General features: G+C 41.3%; 1 protein-coding gene across 1 annotated transcript in view; it reads right to left on the bottom strand.

Annotated features, from left to right (window-relative positions):
• The window catches only part of anos1b (anosmin 1b), a 126,613-nt gene that overhangs the window by 52,823 nt on the left and 51,851 nt on the right, over positions 1-21,939 (bottom strand). Inside the window, exon 3 of the mRNA XM_080186482.1 lies at positions 1,996-2,058. Within this exon, the coding sequence (XP_080042608.1) occupies positions 1,996-2,058 (63 nt within the window). The remainder of the gene's footprint in view (positions 1-1,995; positions 2,059-21,939) is intronic.

The raw sequence follows: 21,939 nt of genomic DNA, 5'->3' as shown, positions 1-21,939 counted from the left end.
GAGCTCTTCTAAATGCACATTGTCTTATTTCTTTAATCAGTAAAGTACGGCAGCCATTAGCTTGCTTCTCGTGCATGCATAAAGGCAATGATTATATTAGATTGTGAATTATTCAGAAATTCATATGTGAAATATTCATGTTTAAGCTGCAAACATTTCCTCAAACTTGCTCATTCAAAAGTTTTCTCACTTTCTTCCTGCACCATTTCCAGAACAAAACAGCATCTTTTGAACTCTGAACAGAAGTTTTATGTTTCTAAAGAAAGAAATTCAGCTGAAAGGGAAATTATTTGATTTGAAAACACTCCTGTGATGGATATAGCTAAAGGGAGATTTGGAAATCTCATTCTTTGCCTTCCTGGTTTATGCCTGTCAGTGGCATTGCGAGAGGTAATTACATTAATCAGAACATGTTTGACGCTACTTCATCTAAATATCAGCTGAGTTTGTGGTTATCTAAATTCTCTCCATTTATTGACTACTTAGAATCTCTCAGACTAAAAGGTCTGCAGCATGCTTGTTCCAATGGCCCAATCTTTGATTTTAGGAGATTTGTGTTCAACCATTTAAGTTCCCATTAATCTCCCACCCCTCTCCCAACCACCATCAAACAGTTTTCTGGGATCCTGCGAAACAGAGGCATTGTATTAGGTGGAATTCATGTTTGATAGTTTAAAGTTTATTCATTAGTGTCACAAATAGGCTTACACTAACATTGCAATGAAGTTACTGTGAAAATCCCCAAGTCACCATACTTCGGCACCTGTTCAGGTACACTGAGGGAGAATTTAGCATGGTCAATGCACCTAGCCGGTGCATCTTTCAGACTGTGGAGGAAACTGGAGTACCTGGAGGAATCCTACACAGACACCATGCAGACTCTGCACTGATAGTGACTCAAGCTGGGAATTGAACCTTGGTCCCTGGCACTGTGAGGCCGCAGTGCTAACCACTGTGCCACTGTGCTACCCATAGAGAAATTTTGTAACCAAGGAATAACTATGGAAGCAAAAAGTCTGCACATATTATTCAGTAATGATGGTTACTCACTTCAGCTGAATGTTTTTGGGCAGCTTTATGCCTTGTTTGGCCTGCCTCGCATGCTCAACAACCCTCCTGCATTTGGCTCCTCTGCACTGAGCATTGAATAGCACTGTCCCACTTTCATTGCTAATCTCTCTTTTGGAGCATCATTGACCATCTGAACTCAAAGATTTTTTTTGGTTCTTTTTCCTCATTGTCCTCCATTTCCTCTGGTCCTTCTTCCATCCCATCCTCCTTCACCTGATGCTTGCTCTCTGCCTCCTCCTTTTCTCTGTCCATTAAGAGTGGCACGGTAGTACAATGGTTAGCACTGCTGCCTCACCGTGCCAGGGACCCAGGTTCAATTCCGGCCTCAGGTGACTGTCTGTGTAGAGTTTGCACATTCTCCCTGTGTCTGTGGATTTCCTCCGGGTGCTCTGATTTCCTCCCACAGTCCAAAAATGTGCAGGTTAAGTTGATTGGCCATGCTAAATTGACCCTAATGACAGGGGATTAGCAGGGTAAATATGTGGGTTGCAGGAGTAAGGACAGGGTGGGATTGTGGTCAGTGCAGGCTCAATGGGCCAAATGGCCTCCTGCACTGTAGGGATTCTATGATCTCATTCCTTCCTCTCTTGATCAAGTCCAATTTTGTCCTAACCTTCTGACTCCTGCATAATCCCTACACTGCACTTTGTCTTGGTTTCCTGCTCTCAATTCCATGTTATAAGAATAGATTAAAAATAAAGACATGTGTTTGGGATTTTTAAACTACTTTTTATCTTCTTCCTGTAACTTACCCAAGGATACACATGGGGATTTACAATCCAGAAAGGTCATAAACATTTGCAGAATCTCAGAAACCACCACGATGGGAATTGCAGCGAAAGCAACAAAAGGACACAACTGACACTGAGCAAATGAAATTCAATCAAAGTAATCATTAACATTCTCTGTTGGATGTTCTCCTACCTCACACTGTTGCTGACACTGGATTTTATCAGTGTCCCAGAACTCTTTGCAAGGCTGTAGGCACTGCAAAAATGGAAAACAAAATTAGCCAACAGCATACTAAACTACATTACAATTAATCCCCAGCAGCTTTTATCATATTTTTTTCTTTTCTACCCAATTTCTATTCATATTTCATTGTAACAATAATTTATGATGCTAGTAGAACAGCCTAGATGACCTTTAGTTCAGTTCTTTGAACATAGCCCAGTCCATCGCGCAAACCAGTCCCCCATCCATTGACTCTGTCTACACTTCCCGCTGCCTCGGAAAAGCTGCCAGCATAATCAAGGACCTCCCCAGACACCTCTCTTCCACCTTCTTCCATCAGGAAAAAGGTACAAACGTCTGAGATCACGTACTAACTGACTCAAGAACAGCTTCTTCTCTGCTGCCATCAGACCTTTAAATGGACCTACCGTATATTAAACTGATCTTTCTCTACACCCTATTTAAGACTGTAACACTACATTCTGCAGCCTCTTCTTTCCTTCCCTATGTACGGTATGCCTTGTCCATATAGCACGCAAGAAACAATACTTTTCATTGTATTTATGTGACAATAATAAATCAAATCCAAGCTCATTACAAATACATATCTGCAATATAATACACACATCTGCCTGTATCTAATATTTCTGTTACCCACGCAATGTAAAATTCTGTGCACATAGGATAAATAAATCAAGTGCACTTTGATTATAAGCAAGTCAACAAGGTAATACTATTTAAATAGTGGGAGTTGAGAGTAATTCCACTTCCAGTGAACAATGATAGGTTCACACTGTTCACTCTTTTCACATGTTCAAAGTGAGTTAACCCACCAGTTTCCTGTCGTTAACAGGTTTATTCTTTACAATATGTTTTGAGTCATTAAATGATAGTTTGAACTGTTTCATTGAAAATGACTTTTTGACCTAATTTTTCAAAGTTGTAATAAGGTGGACATCTGATCTGCATTACCCAAACAGACCATCTGCAATCTATCCAGCTTTTATGAAATGTATCTGCTGAAAACAGTCCATCAAAAGAAAATTAAATCTTAAATTATTATAATCTAGTAACACAAGAAAAGCTCCCATTTTAATCAAATTTAGGATCTCTGGATTAAAAAGTGTGTGGAATACAGAAATTATTCAATGACCATGAGACAGTAACATACTTTCCCACATCTCACCTGCAGTTTTAAACAAAGTACAAACAAACATATAATTACTTCAGCCAAACAGGCAAGTTAAATCATATTTGCTTGTGAAGACAAGATGAAGAACTTGGTACCAGAGCAGGGAACACCAAGCAAAAGCACCAGCACAAGACATACCCTTTTTGGGGAATTAGAAGTGTCAAAGTATAGAAGGAAAAAAAGAAGCAGTTATTTCACTACAGTTTCTTTCTGGTCTGGCACTGGAAATTTTCAAGTAGCTGCCAATCTGTAAACTTCGTTCAACAGCAGCAATTAACCCTCAATTGACCTCCAGTTGTCCTGAATAGGCATCAAATGAAATTACTTTACCTTAAAGGGACAGGCCAAGTTAAACACAAATGCACCTCTGCAGTGCATTGACACACATTGCATACCACCTCTGTGAACAATGTCACGGTTCATCTGGTAGTATATATAAAAATATTAGTCTGATTCATATCCAACACACTTCGAATATCTAGAAGTTTAAAAAGGGGGAAAATTAGTAACTTCCTGCTGGATTTCAGACCTTGATAACCTGCATTCTTCTCAAGAACAAAATTGGGGATCTCCAAATCACCACAATTTCACTTTACTCTAAAGATTTCAATTCTCTCCCATTGTGCATCAGGCTTAGCTCAAGCAGCAGCTTTTCAACATTAAAATAGACCAGTGGTGATTGTTCAGGCATCTTCACCTAGCTCAGCGCCATTCATGAGGCACAAAGACTTCACTGACTGATGACCATGACTATATCATTCATAAGCAACACATCTTCAGTTATTTACATGGACCCAATTGTAAGGGGAATATTGCATTCAGCAACATCGTTTTCAGTATTCCTAAAATGCACATGTGGCGTGGAAACTAGATACTTTTTATACCTCAATGACTGTAAAGTCGTAAAAACAAATCTTGTCAAGTTACTTTTTGATAAAGTGTAGACAGAAATGGGCTCTATATTCAGGCGTCAAACTGATTGGCTGATTCTCTATGTTTTAGGAATCTGCTTTGGGTAATTTAAATATGTGACTGAAATCTTCCAGACAATCAGGTTTATGATGGGTTTGGAAAAACGAGCTTTAAAATGAAAAGGCAGAATTTGAAAATAAAACTATAAAAACAGAATTTAAAAGAATAATTATCAAACTGTTTGCAAAGATCTCTAGTTGGACAGACTTGTGAAATATGACATGGACCCCAGAATGGACACTGGCAGAGGACATTTAAGGTTAGACAATAAATGACACAGCAATGTTAACAGTGATGGGAGCTATCCTTTTGATAAACTGATGCTCTGTGGGAACAGGAGACCTGAGTAATGTTGCTCATGTGGAAGAAGGATTGTGTTTATTAAAATTGTTCTCTTGCGAAAAATCTACATTGGGCATTGAGGACAGACTTAGAGGACCATTTTTTATCATAATTTTAGTATTCTCATGAATGACCTCTTTTGCACTACAGGGATTCTATGCTTCTATGATTTATTATAAAGGCATGGCATGTATTATGTAAATGATCACTGTATCTTCAATCTGCACCTTGTTACCCAGGAGTCTATTCAGAAGAGCAGAAGAATTCACTTCTTTTATAAATAATTTTGTTTTCATCTTATTCGGTGGCCTTATTCCTTAATCAAAGGAATCATCAAATTCAACATTCTCACTTTTAGAATAGAATCTCTACAGTGCAGGAGGAGGCCATTCGGCCCAATGAACCTGCAATGACAACAATCTGACCCAGGTCCTGTTCCTGTAATCCCAAATATTTTACCCACCAATCCCCCGACACTAAGGGGCAATTTAGCATGGACAATCAATCTAACCTGCACATCTTTAGAGTGTGTGAGGAAACCGGAGCACCCAGAAGAAACTCATGCAAACACAAGGAGAAACTGCAAACTTCACACAGATAGTGACCCAAGCGGGAACTGAACCCAGATCCCTGGCACTGTGAGGCAGAAGTGCCACCATGCCACCTGTGACATTCAGTGCAATTTCCATTTAATGGATCACAATTCACTGGTTTAGTCTCTAAATTATTTTATACTATTCTTTAGATCCATGTTCAAACACCAGGGGAGGTGATGGCATAGCGATATTATCACTCGACTGTTAATCCAAAAATTCAGCGAATGTTCTGGGGACCTGGATTTGAATCCCTCCATGGCAGATGGTGGAATTTGAATTCAACAAAAAAAATCTGGAATTAAGAATCTACTGATGACAATGACCATTGTCGATTGTCAGAAAAACTCATCTGGTTCACTAAGATGTCCTTTAGGGAAGGAAATCTGCCATCCTTACCTAGTCTGGCTACACGTGACTCTCGAGCCACAGCAATGAGGTTGATTCTCATTTGTCCTCTTAAGTGGCCTGGAAAGCCACTCAGTAAGGGCAACTAGGGATGGGCACTAAATGCAGGCTAGCCAGCGACACCCATGTCCCACGAATGAGCATGTAAAAAATAAGTCATAATGGTGGGCATTGCAGCCGCTCTCATACTTTTACTTATGCTCAGTTGTTAGGGTTATGCTTGAGCAATGTGCTGAATATCTTTATTTGTTGCCTTCTTAATAATATAAAGAACTGATTCATGGCAAAATTATGGATTAAAAACCAGTCTACAACTCTTTGGAAGAACGGAGACCACTGAGGCTCTGTGGTACCCCTCGCAATCTTAAAAAGGAATGCCACATTCTCCTTTCTCGCTAAGATTTTTCTTATTAGTCACTTCCTAGAAGAGTGTTGACTATGTATAACCAATTCAGAATCAGTTCAGATTAAAAAAAAAGTAATTCAGAGAAAAGTATTACAACTAAACAAACATATTTGACATTTACAATGTTGATTTACTGAAAAAGAAATCAATAACAACACAGAACTAGTGATATTTGTGCAAACCAGTTCTCTCATCTCTATTGGAACAGTCTCCACATCTCCACAAAAATCCAGCCCATTGGCTTGGGGGGAGTCCAGCACAGATTTACCAAGGATTGCACTCCATGCACAAAATTACGAGGAAGATTACGCAAACAAGGGTTGTATGTCCTGGAATTCAAAAGGTTATGTAATGATTTGACTTAGTTTTCAAGATGTTTATTGGTTTGGATGGGGTAGATAGGAAGAGTCATGATCCAAAAATCAGAGACTGGCTCTTCAGGAATAACATTAGGACACACTTCTACAAAGAATGGGAGAAGTTTGGAACTCTGTTTTGCAAATGGCAATTGCTGCGAGATGAATTGCAAATTTTAAGTCTGAGATTGATAGATTTTTGTCACTCAAAACTATTAAGGGATAAGGGGCATGGATAGTGTTACACATTGGCTAAGATCTCATTGAATGTCATGGAATAGACTGAAGGGCTAATTGCCTACTCTGTTCCTATATTCTTTGAGTGTCTCAGGGAAAATCCATTTTGGAGAAGGGGCATCAACCAGGCATTCAACCTTAAGAGGGTTAAAGCCTATTGCAGATTTGGGCAAATGACACATTTCTGGTAGATATCATTGTACCAGGTGGCTAGAGGGTGAAGTCCACAGTCACCAGGCCCACTGTCTCAAATTGAGGGAGAATGGTGGGCATAACATGAAGAAGGTAAGTTGAAAGGCAAAAAACTCAAAAGCAAAGTAAAATTAATTTAGAAGCAGCAACGTTAATAGCCTCATCTTCCTATTCAGTTTTCTACTCAACATTTAGTAATACACATTTGACAGTAATTAAGATTAATTCCATGCTTGGCTCTTGATCTTCAATAACCACAAACTCATCTATTGCTGAACCTGGCAATTCACAGGCAGCATGGAGATAGATTGAAGGAATTCACTGCTTTGTGTTTATGCTATATTTCATGCCAGTTATTATGTAATGATGCCATTTTCTTCATAATTCTACAAAATATACCACTTGCCTTTCACAGCCAAGACCTAGAATTGAATTTATCTAAGATCGATGTGACAGAACTCTCTTCTATCAGCTGTAACCGTCATAGGCAAAATTAACTGCAACCCAGTTCATATAAATAACAGGTACGGCACTACGAAATAATTCATTTCATGTGAAGCACTTGGAGATGTCACTGAGAGATAAAGTGCGATGCAAACACAGTCTTTTTTCTTTCAATTTAAATGGCTTTATTAAGTAAAGGAGAGTAGCAGAAAGAGGGAAAGGTCGAAGAACTTGTGCAGTCTTTTTCTCTTATTTTCTCTGCTTTCTGCATCGGATTGCACCAGGCATCCTGACTACATAAAAGAGACATGCATGACCAATTTGAACAACACTAGCTGACCACAAACTATCCCACAAGTTTAAACATTCATCCCTATCACAGGTAGCATTTTGTGGATGCTGTTTTACCATTTGTGAGGTGCACTGCAGTAACTTGCTGAGGTTTCTTCAGCAGTATCTCTCAAATCCTGACCTCCACAACCTTGATAGACAAGGGCAGTAGGCTGATCATTACATCATGAACTTCAAGATCCTTTCCAATAACACATCATCCTGGTTTGGGCATATGTCAGCTTTCAATTTTCAAACCCCTGGATCTCTCTACCTAACATCATTATGAGAAAGCCTATACCATACAGACTGCAGTGATTTTAAAAAAAGATGCACACGGTATCTTCTCTAAGACTAATTAATCTTTCCTGAGGTGCGGTGCTCAAAACTGAACACAGCACACCAGATGAGACCTAAACAACTGAAGCATAACTTTCCCTGCTTGGATGACAAACTCCCTGACATAAATGCTAATATTCTATTGTACCTAATTACTAGCTTTTAGTGACTGCACATGCATACTGAATTCCCTTTCCCATATTCTTGCTACTCCCTATTCTCTCCTCATGAGGAGAATATTCTTTCTTGGATCCAAAGTGGTTCAACTTTCTCCCCCATTAAGCTTCACCTGCTACAGTCTTGTTCACTTACTTAATCATTTGTCACTTTGTAACTTCCTACTCCTATCTGTAAAAGTTACTACGCCTTCAACTTTCCATTCCTTCATTCTTGGTATATATGGTGAAAAGCTGAGACTGTAGTATAGATTCCAGGGGAACACCACTTGTCAGCTCCATCCAAGCAGAATCCATCCCATTTATCCTTACCCATTGTATCCTACCTCCCAACCAATTACCAACCCATGCTGCAAAGTTGCCTCCAATGACCTACACCCTCATGTTTGCTAATAATGTCTTTGAAAACGCAGTTTGAAGAGAAGAATGAGGAGGGGAGGCATGATAGCACAGTGGTTAGTTAGCGCTGCTGCCTCACAGTGCCAGGGAACCAGGTTCAATTCCCAGCTTGGGTTACTGTCTGTGTGGAGTTTGCACATTCTCCTCCGTGTCTGCGTGGGTTTCCTCCAGATGCTACAGTTTCCCCCCACAGTCCAAAGATGTGCGGTTAGGTGGATTGGCCATGCTAAATTCCCCCTTAGTGTCAGGGGGACTAGCTAGGGTAAATGCATGGGGTTGAGAAGGGAAAGGATTAATGAATTTTGTACCTGGAGTTTGTGCAACAGCATTGCAAACCTTATCTGGTTGTGCAGGCTTGTGTGCTAACTAAACATAGCTAAATAGTTGTGGATGCTGAAGCGTGATAACGGCTGTTTGAAAGGGGCTGCGATCGTGACTGGAGCTGGGAGTTGTGATTATGACTGGAGCTGGAAGAACTACGGTCATGACTGGAGCCGGGAGCTGCATTGTGACTGAGGCCGGGAACCATAATGTATAAATATCCATCCTTACTTGTATTTGGGGAGATGGCTGGCAGACCGCTTTAGGGACCAGCTTCTCCCAAAAGCTTTTGTAACAAAGCCACTGTACTTCGACTCACTCACAGTCTCAAAGGTATTATTTTACCTACAACAGGGTTATGGGGATAGGGTTTGGGTGGGATTATGGTTGGTACAGACTTTATGGGTCAAATGGCCTCCTTCCGCACAGTAGGGTTCTATGAATAGGGAAGGCAAGAGAATTTGATGAGAGTGAGGAGTGGGAGGAAGCATGGGTGATGAGGAAGGAATGAGAAGTAAACCACTTTGGTCAAATCTTTTGCACAATCCCTTCACAAATATTGCTGTCTGTTATTGGTGATTACTTTCTTGTCCACACCACCCACCTGTAGGGAACAAAGGAAAAGGCAGAAGGAGAAGCAGAAGATGACAGGAAAAGAAGCCAAAACAAATAAATTGAGACAGAAACGATGGAGGCAGAATTAAGGGAAGACAGACAGAAGTAGCTGTTCAAAGTGGGCAACAACAGGCAAGGGAGTGACCATATGCTTCAGTTAGTGCACAATGTCACAGGAGATTGACTTGCATTTTTGAAAATGCTTCTATAACATCAAGATATAAACCACTGTGCAGAAATATCCATCTAAGCACAATTTTGGGGCTCATGAGTGAGAGCAGAGGTAATTGTTGAACTAAGATCTGTAATTCTTTCACGATAGGGCCTTTTGAAATTCTCCACAAATCCCCAGGGATGCAGCACCTGACTTCACAGGTTTCCCACATCTTGTTCAAAGCATAAAAGTTAGCATAAATGGTCTGTCAACACAATTTTCTAAATCTAAAATGTTTCATGTCTTTTTGAGAATGTTGGGATTCTGCACTTATGAACTGTCAAAAGGCACAGCGTGGAATTATTAAAGTTCGGTGATGGAATAAAATGGTTATTTTCGTTACCACAAAGCCACGTGTAAATGATTATGCATTTTTGAATAATAACTATTTGAAATACTAGCTGATATTTAACAGAAAATAGATCCAATTCCAAATAAAGGTAGGTGGGTGTGATATGAAGAATTGTTTGATGTAAAAAGTTATTGGTTATAACAAAGAAATCATAAAAGTCATTCAACTCTGTGGAAGGAACTGATTTATTGGTATCGTCATAACAACTCAGATTTTGCCACAACAGACCATCCTGCACCCACTAGTTACACATTTTCAGCTTGAAAAAAAAATCCTTTAATCTGCTTTAAGTGGCAGGGCCAAGCCAATAAGACATCTAGCACTTCTTTTTAAATTCATTCACGGAACATGGGTGTTGCTGGCTGACCAGCATTTACTGCCCATCCCTAGTTGCCCTTGAGAAGGTGGTGGTGAGATGCCTTCTTGAATCGCTGCAGTCCTTGATCTGTGGGTTGACCCACAATGCTGTTAGGGAGGGAATTCCAGGATCTTAGCCCAGGACTGCAAAGGAATGGCAATATATTTCCAAGAAGGACGGTGAGTGGCTTTGAGGGAATTTGTAGTGTTCCCATGAGTCTGCTGCCTTTGTCCTTCTAGATGGAAGTGGTCGTGAGTTTGGAAGGTGCTGTCTAAGAATGTTTGGTGAATTGCTGCAGTGTATCTTTAGATAGTACACACTGCTGCTACTAAGCGTCGGTGGTGGAGGGAGTGGATATTTGTGAATGTGGTGCCAATCAAATGGGCTGCTTTATCCTGGATAGCATCAAGCTTCTTGAGTATTGTTGGAGCTGCACCCAACCAGGCAAGTGGAGAGTATTCCATCACACTCCTGACTTGTGCCTTGCAGATGGTGGACAGGCTTTGGGGTGAATGAATGAAGGGTGCAACAGCCTAACTTCTCAAACAATTAGATTTAAAGGATCACATTAGAAACAGAGGAACAATGCAAAAGGAAGATGAATTAAACCCTTGAATCAGAATCAGGAAGTGAAATAAAATAATTTTGTAAAGAGGAAAATAATGATTGGATTAAGTCAGTATGAGGAAAGTGGCTCCCAGGATAATTTGTGTCATAATATTGGCTGGGGAGCTGTTGTATTGAATTTTTCACAACCTTTAATTGGATATCCATAAACATGCAAGTGCATAGTATCCAGGTCTGCAATAATACCTGATATTAAATGGAAAACTCAATTGAAATGCACATGAACCAATGCAAGAAATTTCTTGCACACAGCGTAAAGTACGTAGCAGCTGGTGACATGTTTGCTATGGTATGAAAATGTACCATGTGGGGCTCTTCCATGAGTTTGGATATAAAAAACTGCAATTGCTTAAGTTCTGAAATGAAACAGCAACTGCTGGAGCCCAACAAATCTGACATTGAGAAAGACAATATTAATAAATATTACATTTGAAATTTTATATCAAAACTAGGTCTTGAGCTATAATCTTTCTTTTCCTTTTTCAGATGCTGTCTGATTGGCTGTATATAGCCAGTTTGGGCTCTGTAGCCTCATGGTTATGTTACTGGGTAAGTTAATCAGAGCCCTGATACAGCGATGAATTAAATCCTACCACTAAGTGGGGAATCAAAATTCAATTAATTAAATAAATCTGGAATAAAAAACCAGTATCAATAATGACAACCAGTACCAGATTGTAGTAAAAACCAATCAGGTTCACTGAAGTTCTTTCTTCAATAAGAAAATCTTAACTGATCAGGTCTGCAGATAACTCTAGACCCACAGCAATGTGATTGATTCTTAGCTGCCCTCTGAAATGGCTGAGCAAGCTACTCAATTGTCTCGGCAATAAATGCTGGCCTTGCTAGTGATGCCCACACCCTGTGAATGAATAAGTAAGTTTGTTTTCAGGATCTTAACCTACCCCAAACAGCAATTACAAAATAACTTATTTTGTGACAGGTAGAAGTGGTGAGGGAAATAAAGGAGATGATTAAAAATAAATAAAAGTGCGACTTAATTTCGTGAATCAGAGTATTAAAAACAATGCTCAGAGCTGAACATGTTTTATTCTGTCACGGATTCCTCCAACATCTCTCCCTCTGTCCCCTTCAAAAGTTAACCAAAAGCTGAATATACTGCAGTACCTCATCGCAGTACCGAACCAATTATACCGGGGAGACGGGCGTCAGCTATAATCAGAGTACTGACAGTTAATGTAATCCAGTATCCCCAATATGGGTGTTGCATGAAATACACAAGACCAGGCCTTAGCCCCTCATAGTGATTTGACTTTAATCAGCACTGACAACTTTTGCTGGCTGGTATTGGACAACTCAAGATGGAAGAGTGCTACTGCAGGTCTGTCAGCTATCAGCATAACGCTGTGTTCACAATGCAGGCGTAGGTTCATGAGCATTGCACTTACATGAATTCTAACAGCTAACAACAAAGAACTGGCACCACAGTTTAGCCTTGAAGCCAGACGCTTGCATCTGTATTCATATTGTTATTGCTTTATGTATCTTAAGGCTGTTGGTTTGTATGAATGAGTGGAATTTTTCTGAAATAGACCCACTCACAGTGGGTACAGTGTCCGTGTGTTGAGTGATCATAGAATCCCTGCAGTACAGAAGGAGGCCAATCGACCCATCAAGCCTGCACCGACAACAATCCCACCCAGGGCCTATCCCACATATTTACCCTGCTAATCCTCCTGACACTAAGGGGCAATTTAGCATGGCCAATCAACGTAACCCACACATCTATGGACCATGGGAGGAAACTGGAACACCCGGAGGAAACCCATGCTGATACGGAGGGAATGTGTAAACTCCACAGACGCTCACCCAAGGTTGGAGTTGAACCTGGGTCCTTAGTTCTGTGAGGCAGCAGTGCTAACCACTGTGCCACCACGCCACCTCAAATGGATTAGGGCTCATCATAAACGTGGCTTTGCCATGACTCTACAACTCAGCTTGGTTTGCCGACAAATCACAGAGTGCATTCAGCGTGAAAACCTATACTTGGGCAAAGGAAGGGTCTCCACTTAAATGGAACCCAGTTACAGCAGTATGGCAAAACTCTACATCACTTCCTGGGGCTTCAGTTACCACAGAAATGGGAAGGCAATATGGGATGGCTAGCCCAGGTCTCTTCCCTGGATGTCTTGTTGTGGCAGTCTGGGGAGCTGAAGTGAAGTGTTGTTTCCCACTGGTGGAAATCAAGCCTCCCAAATCACGCAGACTGGGGGATGAAAATAGTTGTTAAAATGAGCAGTAGGTGTGTGGTCCCAGGAACCTGGAAACGGTGTCCTAGGAGGTTCAATGATCTCACAAGGACAGAAAAGGTGAGTGGTGTTACACTTTTAGGTATCAAGTCCCACATTCTGACTTCCCTGCAATCATTTCTACACAGCACTCCTTAGACCAACACATCTTACAGCTCACTGATTTCTCTCACTCACATCCCTATCTGACCAGCCAAAGCTCACACTCATTTTACTGACATCTTGTACCCATTCCCCAAAGACTCCTTCCGCAAATGCTGTCATTTCTTCCTATCCACACAATCTGTTCCTCCCTCTTGCTGCTTTCTGTCCTTTGAAGGTAGCCATGAGGTGGTGGAGATGCCGGCGGATGAACAGACACCGCTCGACAATCCTGTCTCAAAGAATCCTCTCCAATAATTTTCCTACCACTGATGTAAGGCTGACCAGCTTGCAATTACCTGGATTAATCTTGCTAGCCTTCTTAAGCAAAGGAACAACATTGGCTATTGTCCAATCCTCTGGGAACTCCCCTGCAGGAGACAAAGATTTCTCTCACGGATGCAGCAATTTCCTCTCTTGCCTCTCTCAGTATTCTGGGGTATATCTTATTAGACCTTGGAGACTTGTCTACCTTGATGTTTCTCCAGAACCCCAATACCTCCTCCTTTTTGATCTCAACATGACTCAAACTATCTACACACCCTTTCCCAGACTCATCATCCACCAAGTACTTCTCTTTGGTGAACACTGACGCAAAGTACTCTTTAATACTTTGCCCATTTACTCTGGTTCCACACACAGTGAATGTCTTTGAATGGGCCAACCCGCTCCCTGATTACCCTCTTGCTCTTTATATATGTGTAAAAATCCTTGGGATTTTCCTTCATCCTGCTGGACAATGCTTTTTCATGACCCCTTTTAGCTCTTCTTACTCCTTGCTTAAGTTTCTTTCTACTTTCCTTGTATTCCATACTTGCTTCGTGTGTTCCCAGCCTACTAGCTTTGACAAATGCTTCCTTTTTCTCTTTGACTAGGCTCACAATATCTCTTGTTACTCAAAGTTCCCAAAACATGCCATACTTATCCTTCATCCTTACAGGAATGTGCTGGTCCTGAATTCCTATCAACTTACACTTGAAAGCCTTCCATATGCCAGATGTTGATTTGCCCTCAAACATCGGCTCCCAATCCATATTCTTCAGTTCCTGCCTAATATTGTTGTAATTAGCCTTCCCCTAATTTAGCACCTTAACTTGAGGACTACACTTATCTTTATCCATCAGTACCTTAAAGCTTACTGAATTATGGTCACTGTTCCCGAACTGCTCCTCTACTGAAACATCAACCACCTGGTCAGTGAACTGATAACAATGTGGTGTGTGTGTGTGTGTGTGTGTTTTTTTGTGTGTGTATGTGTGTGTGTGTGTGTGTGTGTGTATGGTGGGGTGGGTGCAGGGATATGGTCAGAAATGCTTGTATGAATTTGATTTTCTTGTGGTGTTGCAGGGCATACACTGGAATATGGATAGCCTTTATGCTATAATTGACCTTACACTATAATTGCATAATCGGAACCCCAGACTTGGAAAATATGAAACATATTTTTTTCACAGGACACAATGACAAGATTAATGGTTTTAAAAAGAGAAGCACGCGCAGCACATACATTACAGAAAACACATGGATTTTAATCAAACCAAACACCATTGTGCATTTCCTGGAAATCATTGTTACATATGCTGGATTTAGAAGATTTATGACACAGTAATCTCTTTACAAGCTGTGGCACTGACACACTAGACATTTCAGCTCCTTCTCTATGTTTACCTGCTCTTAAGAATCAGTGGGTTCACATACACCCTTTCAAACACATCTGTCATAAAAATCACAGATTTCTTCAGTGATAATGTCATTCAGATTCACACAAAGTGTAGTGGGCTTTTCAACATAAAAATTATACACAAATTCTTCAATGTGCCTGATAAAAGGTTGCTTTCATATCAGTTACCAATAAGCTTCACAGGTGGCAAAGTTAAAAGCAGAAGGGAAACCATATACGCAGCTTCAAATTGCAGTGAAATAACTCGCAACATTCCAGACACATATTGCACAGGGGTCAGTAAGTAAAAGTGCAACTTACAACAAAAGGCTGCAGGTGGACTGGATAGTCCAGAATTCGCCAAAAAGCTGGTCTTTAGGAAAATAAATACAATCATAGAATCCCTACAGTGCAGAAGGAGGCCATTTGGCCCATTGAGCCTGCACTGACCACAATCCCACCCAAGCCCTATTCTCGTAAGCCCACATATTTACCTTGCTAACCCCCTGACACTGGGGTCAATTTAGCATGGCCAATCAACCTAAGCCTCACATCTTTGGACTCTGGAGGAAACCAGAGCACCCAGAGGAAACCCATGCAGACACAGAGAGAATGTGCAAACTCCACACAGTGACCCGAAGCTGGAATTAAACTTGGGTCCACAGCAGCAGTGCTAACCACTGTATTGCCCTAGTGGTGCAGTAGTATAAAACAAAAGCAAAAATTGTTTCCTACTGTGTTTTGGAGATTTGTTTTATTCATTCATCAGGTGTGTGCATTGTTGGCAAGGTTAGCATTTACTGTCTCTTCACAAATATCCATGTGATAATAGCGGTGCGGAGCCTTCTTGACCTGCTGTAGTCTGGCTGATGAAGTTACTCCCACAACATTGTTTACTATAGAGTTTGAGGATTTTGACTCTGAAGGAATGGCAATACATTTCCAAGTTAGGCTGGTGTTTGGCCTGGAGGGGAACTTGGGGTTGTTGGTGTCCCCATGCCCTTGTCCTTCTAGGTGATTGAGGTTGTGGGTTTGGGAAGAAGACTTGTTGGGCTGCAGCAGCTGGGACACATTGCTACCATTGCACACTGCCAAATAAACCTGTTGGACTTTAATCTGGTGTTGTGAGACTTCTTACTTTGCACACAGGTGGCAGAGGGTGTGAATGGTTAAGGCAATGCAGGATATGTTTTGCGTAGGCTCAATAAAGAACACTTCTGTATTTCAAAGTACAGCACAATGAGTACTTGCAGCCACTCACACCTATATGTGCCAACATGTGGCATATTAATGTGCTGGAAAACTGTGCTCCAGTCCATTCTGGGTAAAGATTTCCTCTGAGCAGCTAATACGGATAGTTTCAGTTTTTGAAGGCCACACAAACTCTCTCCCCACCATGTTGTAAGTTAAAAAGAGCCAAATTGCATTTGTGCAGCTGTGCTCAGGGCATCTTAAAACATTTGACGTCAATCAATTATATTTGGAAGTGATATCCTATAAAACAACATATGAGTGCAAAAGCAAAATACAAAGGATGCTGGAAATCTGAAATGAAGACAAAGAAACACTGGAAATAATAACTCTTGCTCCTATTCTGACCTTTCCTTCCATGGCCCAGCAGACAGTATTCCAATTTAAGCTCAAAGCAAGCCCGAGGAACAACACCTCATCTATTGCGACTCTCTTTCCTTCTGGACTCAATAACTAGTTAAACTACTTTAGAGCATGACCTTTGCCTCCATCTCATTCCATTTTTTTTGCTGGCTTGTTTCCTTCATGTTGCATACAGGTGGCTACTATATAGCCATTTTCACCTCATCCGGACACAACCCTTGCCTATTTACCATACCTATTGCCACTCTCTTTGGTTTTAATATCATGAAATTTTTTTCGTTAATCTCTCCTGTTCGCCACCTGATTACAGAATTACAGATCTTTCCTTTTGCTCTTCCCAATCTCTTCACTTCCAATAGTTTAAAAACTCTTACATTTCTATCTGCCTTCAATTCCGATGAGAGGTCATTGACTTAAAGCAGCTTCTCTCCACAGATGGGATGGCACAGTGGTTAGCACTGCTACCTCACAGCACCAGGGACCCGGCTTCAATTCTGGGCTTGGGTAACTATCTGTGTGGAGTTTGCATGTTCTTCCCGTGTCTGTGTGGGTTTGCTCTGGGTGCTCTGGTTTCCTCTCACAGTCTCAAGATGTGTGGGTTAGGTGAATTGGCCATCCTAAATTGCTCCTTAGTGTCAGGGGGACTAGCAGGGTAAATATGTGGGGTTATGGGGATAGGGCCTGGGTGGGATTGTTATCGGTGTAGGCTTGATGGGCCAAATGGCCTCTTTCTGCACTGTAGGGATTCTATACTGCCCAACCTGTTGTATATTTCCAACAAATATGAGTGACCTTCTTTTGGAGGTGCCGATTGAGCAAGGAATGTTCCTCTGAACACCAGGAAAATTCTCTGCTTTTCTTTGAAGAGCCATGGGGTTTTTACAAGTTTGGGTGAACAATTATCATTCAGAAGGCCGCATGTGAGACAGTGCAGCATTCTCTCACTATCGCACTGATGTGTGAGCCTGGATTATGTGCTCAAGTTCTGAACTGGGCTTGAAATCAGAAGCTTCTTATTGTCAAGTTTTTGAGCAAAGGGGACTAAGCTTAATTTTTAAAAATGATATGTTTCCTTTCTGCTGAATTTCTTGCTTGGATAAAGTTCCACAGCTGCTGGACACACTTCAAAGCTTTGAGAAGTAGTAAGTTTTCAACCATAAATGTAGACAGTGACAAACAAAAGGACATATGTCCCAGCTGGCCCAAATTCTGTTCCTATATAATGGCCACACATTTGCATTTCCATAATTGGCTGTTGTATAGCAATCATATAACTGCAGAGATTTTATAGCTTGGAGGTTTTTGACCCATTGTGTCAATTCTAGCCAGAGCAATCCAAAACTAATCACATTGCCCTCCTCTCAGGGATGGAAGCTCTCTTGGATTTCCCTAATTCAGGGATATTGTGGCTAACTAAACTGAAGTGAGGTAAGTTAAATGATTTGACATTAAATATTAATAGCTTTGAAGTGGATAAATTAATAATGAGCATCAACAATTTTTAAAAAAGTTATTTGAGCATTTTCTGAACATGCTGGTGTGGGAAAGTAACAATCGCAAACTTAATGACCTTCACAGAATGGGTAAGCAAAATCGTGATAAGGAGCACAAACATCAGCATTCAGTTAGTTAAAGAGCAGCTGCAGCCAGTATAATTCTGTTTATTAGGATTTTATAGTGGAAGGATGATAACCAAAAGAAGCAAATATGTTATGCAGCCCTTGTATTAGGCAGACACCCTGTAGGAGATTCACCAGGATGTTGCCTGGGATGGAGCATTTGAGCTATAAGGAGAGACTGGATAGGCTTGGATTGTTTTCTCTAGAGCAGGAAAGGCTGAGGGGTGACATGACTGAGGTGCATAAGATAATGAGGGGCATGGACAGGGTGAACAGGAAGCAGCTGTTCCCCTTAGTTGAGGGGTCAATCATGAGGGGGCATAGTTTTGGGGTAAGGGGCAGGGGATACAGAGGGGATTTGAGAAAACATTTTTTCACTCAAGAGGGTGGTGAGAATCTGGCATGTCCTACCTGGGAAGGTAGTGGAGGCTGGAAACCTTACAACCTTTAAAAAGTATTTGGATGAACACTTGAAACATCATCACAGTCAAGGATATGAGTCAAGTGCTGCAAAATGTGAGCAGTGCGACTTTAGTGGTAGTCATTGTTGGTGCAGACTCGATGGGCCAAAGGGCCTTTCCTGCGCTGTTTGACTTAATGACTGCAGGAACAGGTCTTACATCCTGAGCATGTTCATGAATGAAATCTCCGTTACTGCAATTTAACAGACTTTAAGTGGCTTCAATCTATTTGTTCATTTTGCAAAAATGTACTTTATTCATATAAAATCTGAAAGCCACCTTACAAAACATTTCCAATTATTATAGCAGTAAAATATGATATTTACTTTTTTCTCCAGAGATCATGATGCACTCTGATGTGCTCCAGTTCAATAATCAGAACATGGCATATATTTCATTATTTTCATTACAGAGAGGAAAAAGTCTTTACAAACCATATCCATTGGTCACGTTGCATCTGCAGTGCTTCAGTGAAGTTATATATCATTTGAGTTAAACACACAGGGCAGGATCTTACGAAAAAAGTTCTAAATGCCAAATGAGCGTGAAAACAGGAGAAAATCGCATCTATTTCTTTTGGATAAGTTCCCAGTTGCAATCGTTTGGTACTTTGTAAAAATAAAGAACCCAAATGTGATTCTCACCAGAAGGGGAGGGGTGGAGGGGGCATGGAGCCTAACCTCGCCAGGGAACCCGGCTGCTGAACTCCAACAACGCTATTGTGCAGGCACCCCGATCTCCCAGTGTACTTGGGAGATCTCCTGCCACCACCCCCCGCTCCACTAATCCTCCTCCCACCTCCGGCCATGGACGTTAGGACCCACCGCCGATCATCCCTGTGCCAGTTTCCCCCACCACTGCCTGTGCCAATTGCCGACCTTGTGGAGTTCCATCCACCACCCTCGATCACCACTCTGGACATCGCACCCCCCCCACCCCCGCTGCCCGATCACCACCAGGGTGCCCGGTGGGCAGTACCAGGTGGGCAGTGCCAGGCTGACACTGCACCCCTCCCCCCCACCCCCACCACCACCACCACCAGGGGTTTGTAATGGTATCTGGTCCAACTGGTGAAGCCATTATGTCTGTACCCACATGTGATCCTCACCGATGAGGACCTCAACCGGTGAAGGGGTAAGTACAAGTGCGCCCAGATGATAGTGTCCTGGATTCACTAATTATATTTAAATTATATCATGAATACTGAAATAGGCTTTGCACCCTTTCTGGGGTGGGGGTATTTTAAGCACATCCTGGGTTTAGGAAAAAGGATGAAATGCCAGAAGCATGCATATAGTTGGTACCATTGTCAGAACAGATGAGGTGTGTAGTCAGGCAATGGCTGGGAATCAGTGGGCTGTTGGTGGATATTGGGTGTCATTTTCAGACTTTGCATAAAATTAGACACAAAGTTACCAGAAATAAAATTCATATTCCAAGCATTGCAAGCAGCAGATCTAAAAACCCCAATGGTTGGTATGGTTGCACAGTGGTTAGCACTACTGCCTCACAGCGCCAGGGATCTGGGTTCAATCCCTGGCTTGGGTTACTAGCTGTGCAGAGTCTGCATGTTCTCTTCGTGTCTGTGTGGGTTTCCTCCCACAGTCTGAAAGACACGCTGGTTAGGTGCATTTACTAAATTCTCCCTCAGTGTACCCAAACAGGTGCTGGAGTGTAGCAACTAGGGGATTTTCACAGTAACTTCTTGCAACATTAATGTAAGCCTAACTTGTGACACTAATAAACGAAACTAAAATAAACCATATACATTAAAATACACTTCTGAAAAGCTGAGCCGGCTTAAATGTGTTGCATCCATTTGGCTATGAGCAGAAATAGCTCCGGTAAATTCAGCAATTTCAAGATGGAAACATATTCCTTGGCTCAATGGAAGTGAATACATTTCATGCTAAATGAACTAAACCTTTGCCTCAAATCCTCAAACATCAGCTAGATCATCTTTTCACATTGCTTTCTAGCTAATGTTAAACATTGAAATTCCCAGAAAATGCTAGTTTTGTATTTATTGTAGGGAAATCAGCATAATTTGAAAGATACCTGGGAAATTCCTAAGAGAGGGCATGTGTACAAAGCTCTCTTGTCAGCAACTGCCCATCTGGTTGATTATGCTTGGGTAAAGAAAGTAAGTCTTGTAAAGCGATGAAAACCCCAGAGTACAACTGTACTACATGAAGCATTTTCACTTTTTTTTCTATGTGTGAAGCTCAGAATCACAAAATCAGACAAATTTTACCAAAATTACATTTTTGTATATATATTTATAATAAATACAAGTTTTACTTTGGGAAAATGTTAAACTGATTTATATTTTAGATAAGGGTTTTTCTCTGCATTTGAGAGGTAAGACCTCGAAACTACCAGAATTTATCATTTGGAGAACCTCCCAACTCACACAGTTCAATTGAATCCACAGAAATGGAAGAAATACCCTGAAGGACCATTGCTGTTCCAATTATTACATGTCTTCTGGTTGTTTGCTAGAACAGCAACACATTACAGAGGGCAGATGGCATGCCAGACAGCTCAGAGCCATGGTAGAATGTAAATCACTCAAGGCAGCATGCAAACATTTACTAGGTGGTTCAAGACACTCCCCTCCTCCCCTGTACAATTCACTCCTCTGTACTTATATGATTAGTAAACATCACTTTTATGGAATTTAAAAAACAAAATACTACGCAGCATTGAATTTAAATATCTGAACTCTCATAAAATCCCTACAATGCCTAAAGAAGCCATTTGGCCCATTGAGCCTGCACTGGCATCAAGCCCAGCCATGTCCTAACCACATATCCCCATGTATTTATCCTGTTAATCTCCCTAACACTAAGGGGCAATTGACCATGGCCAATCAACCTAACCCACACACACATCTTTGGACTATGGGAGGAAACCAGAGCACCTGAGGAAACCCATGCAGACATGGAGGGAACATGCAATCTCCACACAGACAGTTATCTGAAACTGGAATTGAACCCAGGTCCCTGACGCTGGAAGGTAGCAGTGCTAACCACTGTGGCATAGTGCCGCTCAGTCAAACCTTACTAAGATGGAGTCAAGAACTTGTCAAAGTTGTCAACACAAGTTCCAGCTTCCACTATAGACGATAATAAAAATTCTGTGCGGTCACATGTTTTTTTTGTGGATAGGCTTGATGATAAGGTACTTTCTTCCTGACTCCAATCTCTCTGCACCATGCACCATCTATGGCCAAGAAACTTGCTTCAAGGTTTCTGTCAAAGCAGATGAAAAAGC

This window comes from Carcharhinus amblyrhynchos, chromosome 3 (genome assembly GCF_965287045.1).
Source record: "Carcharhinus amblyrhynchos chromosome 3, sCarAmb.v2.hapA, whole genome shotgun sequence".
NCBI classification, from domain to species: domain Eukaryota; kingdom Metazoa; phylum Chordata; class Chondrichthyes; order Carcharhiniformes; family Carcharhinidae; genus Carcharhinus; species Carcharhinus amblyrhynchos.
This window is presented reverse-complemented; position numbering and strand designations above follow the sequence as displayed.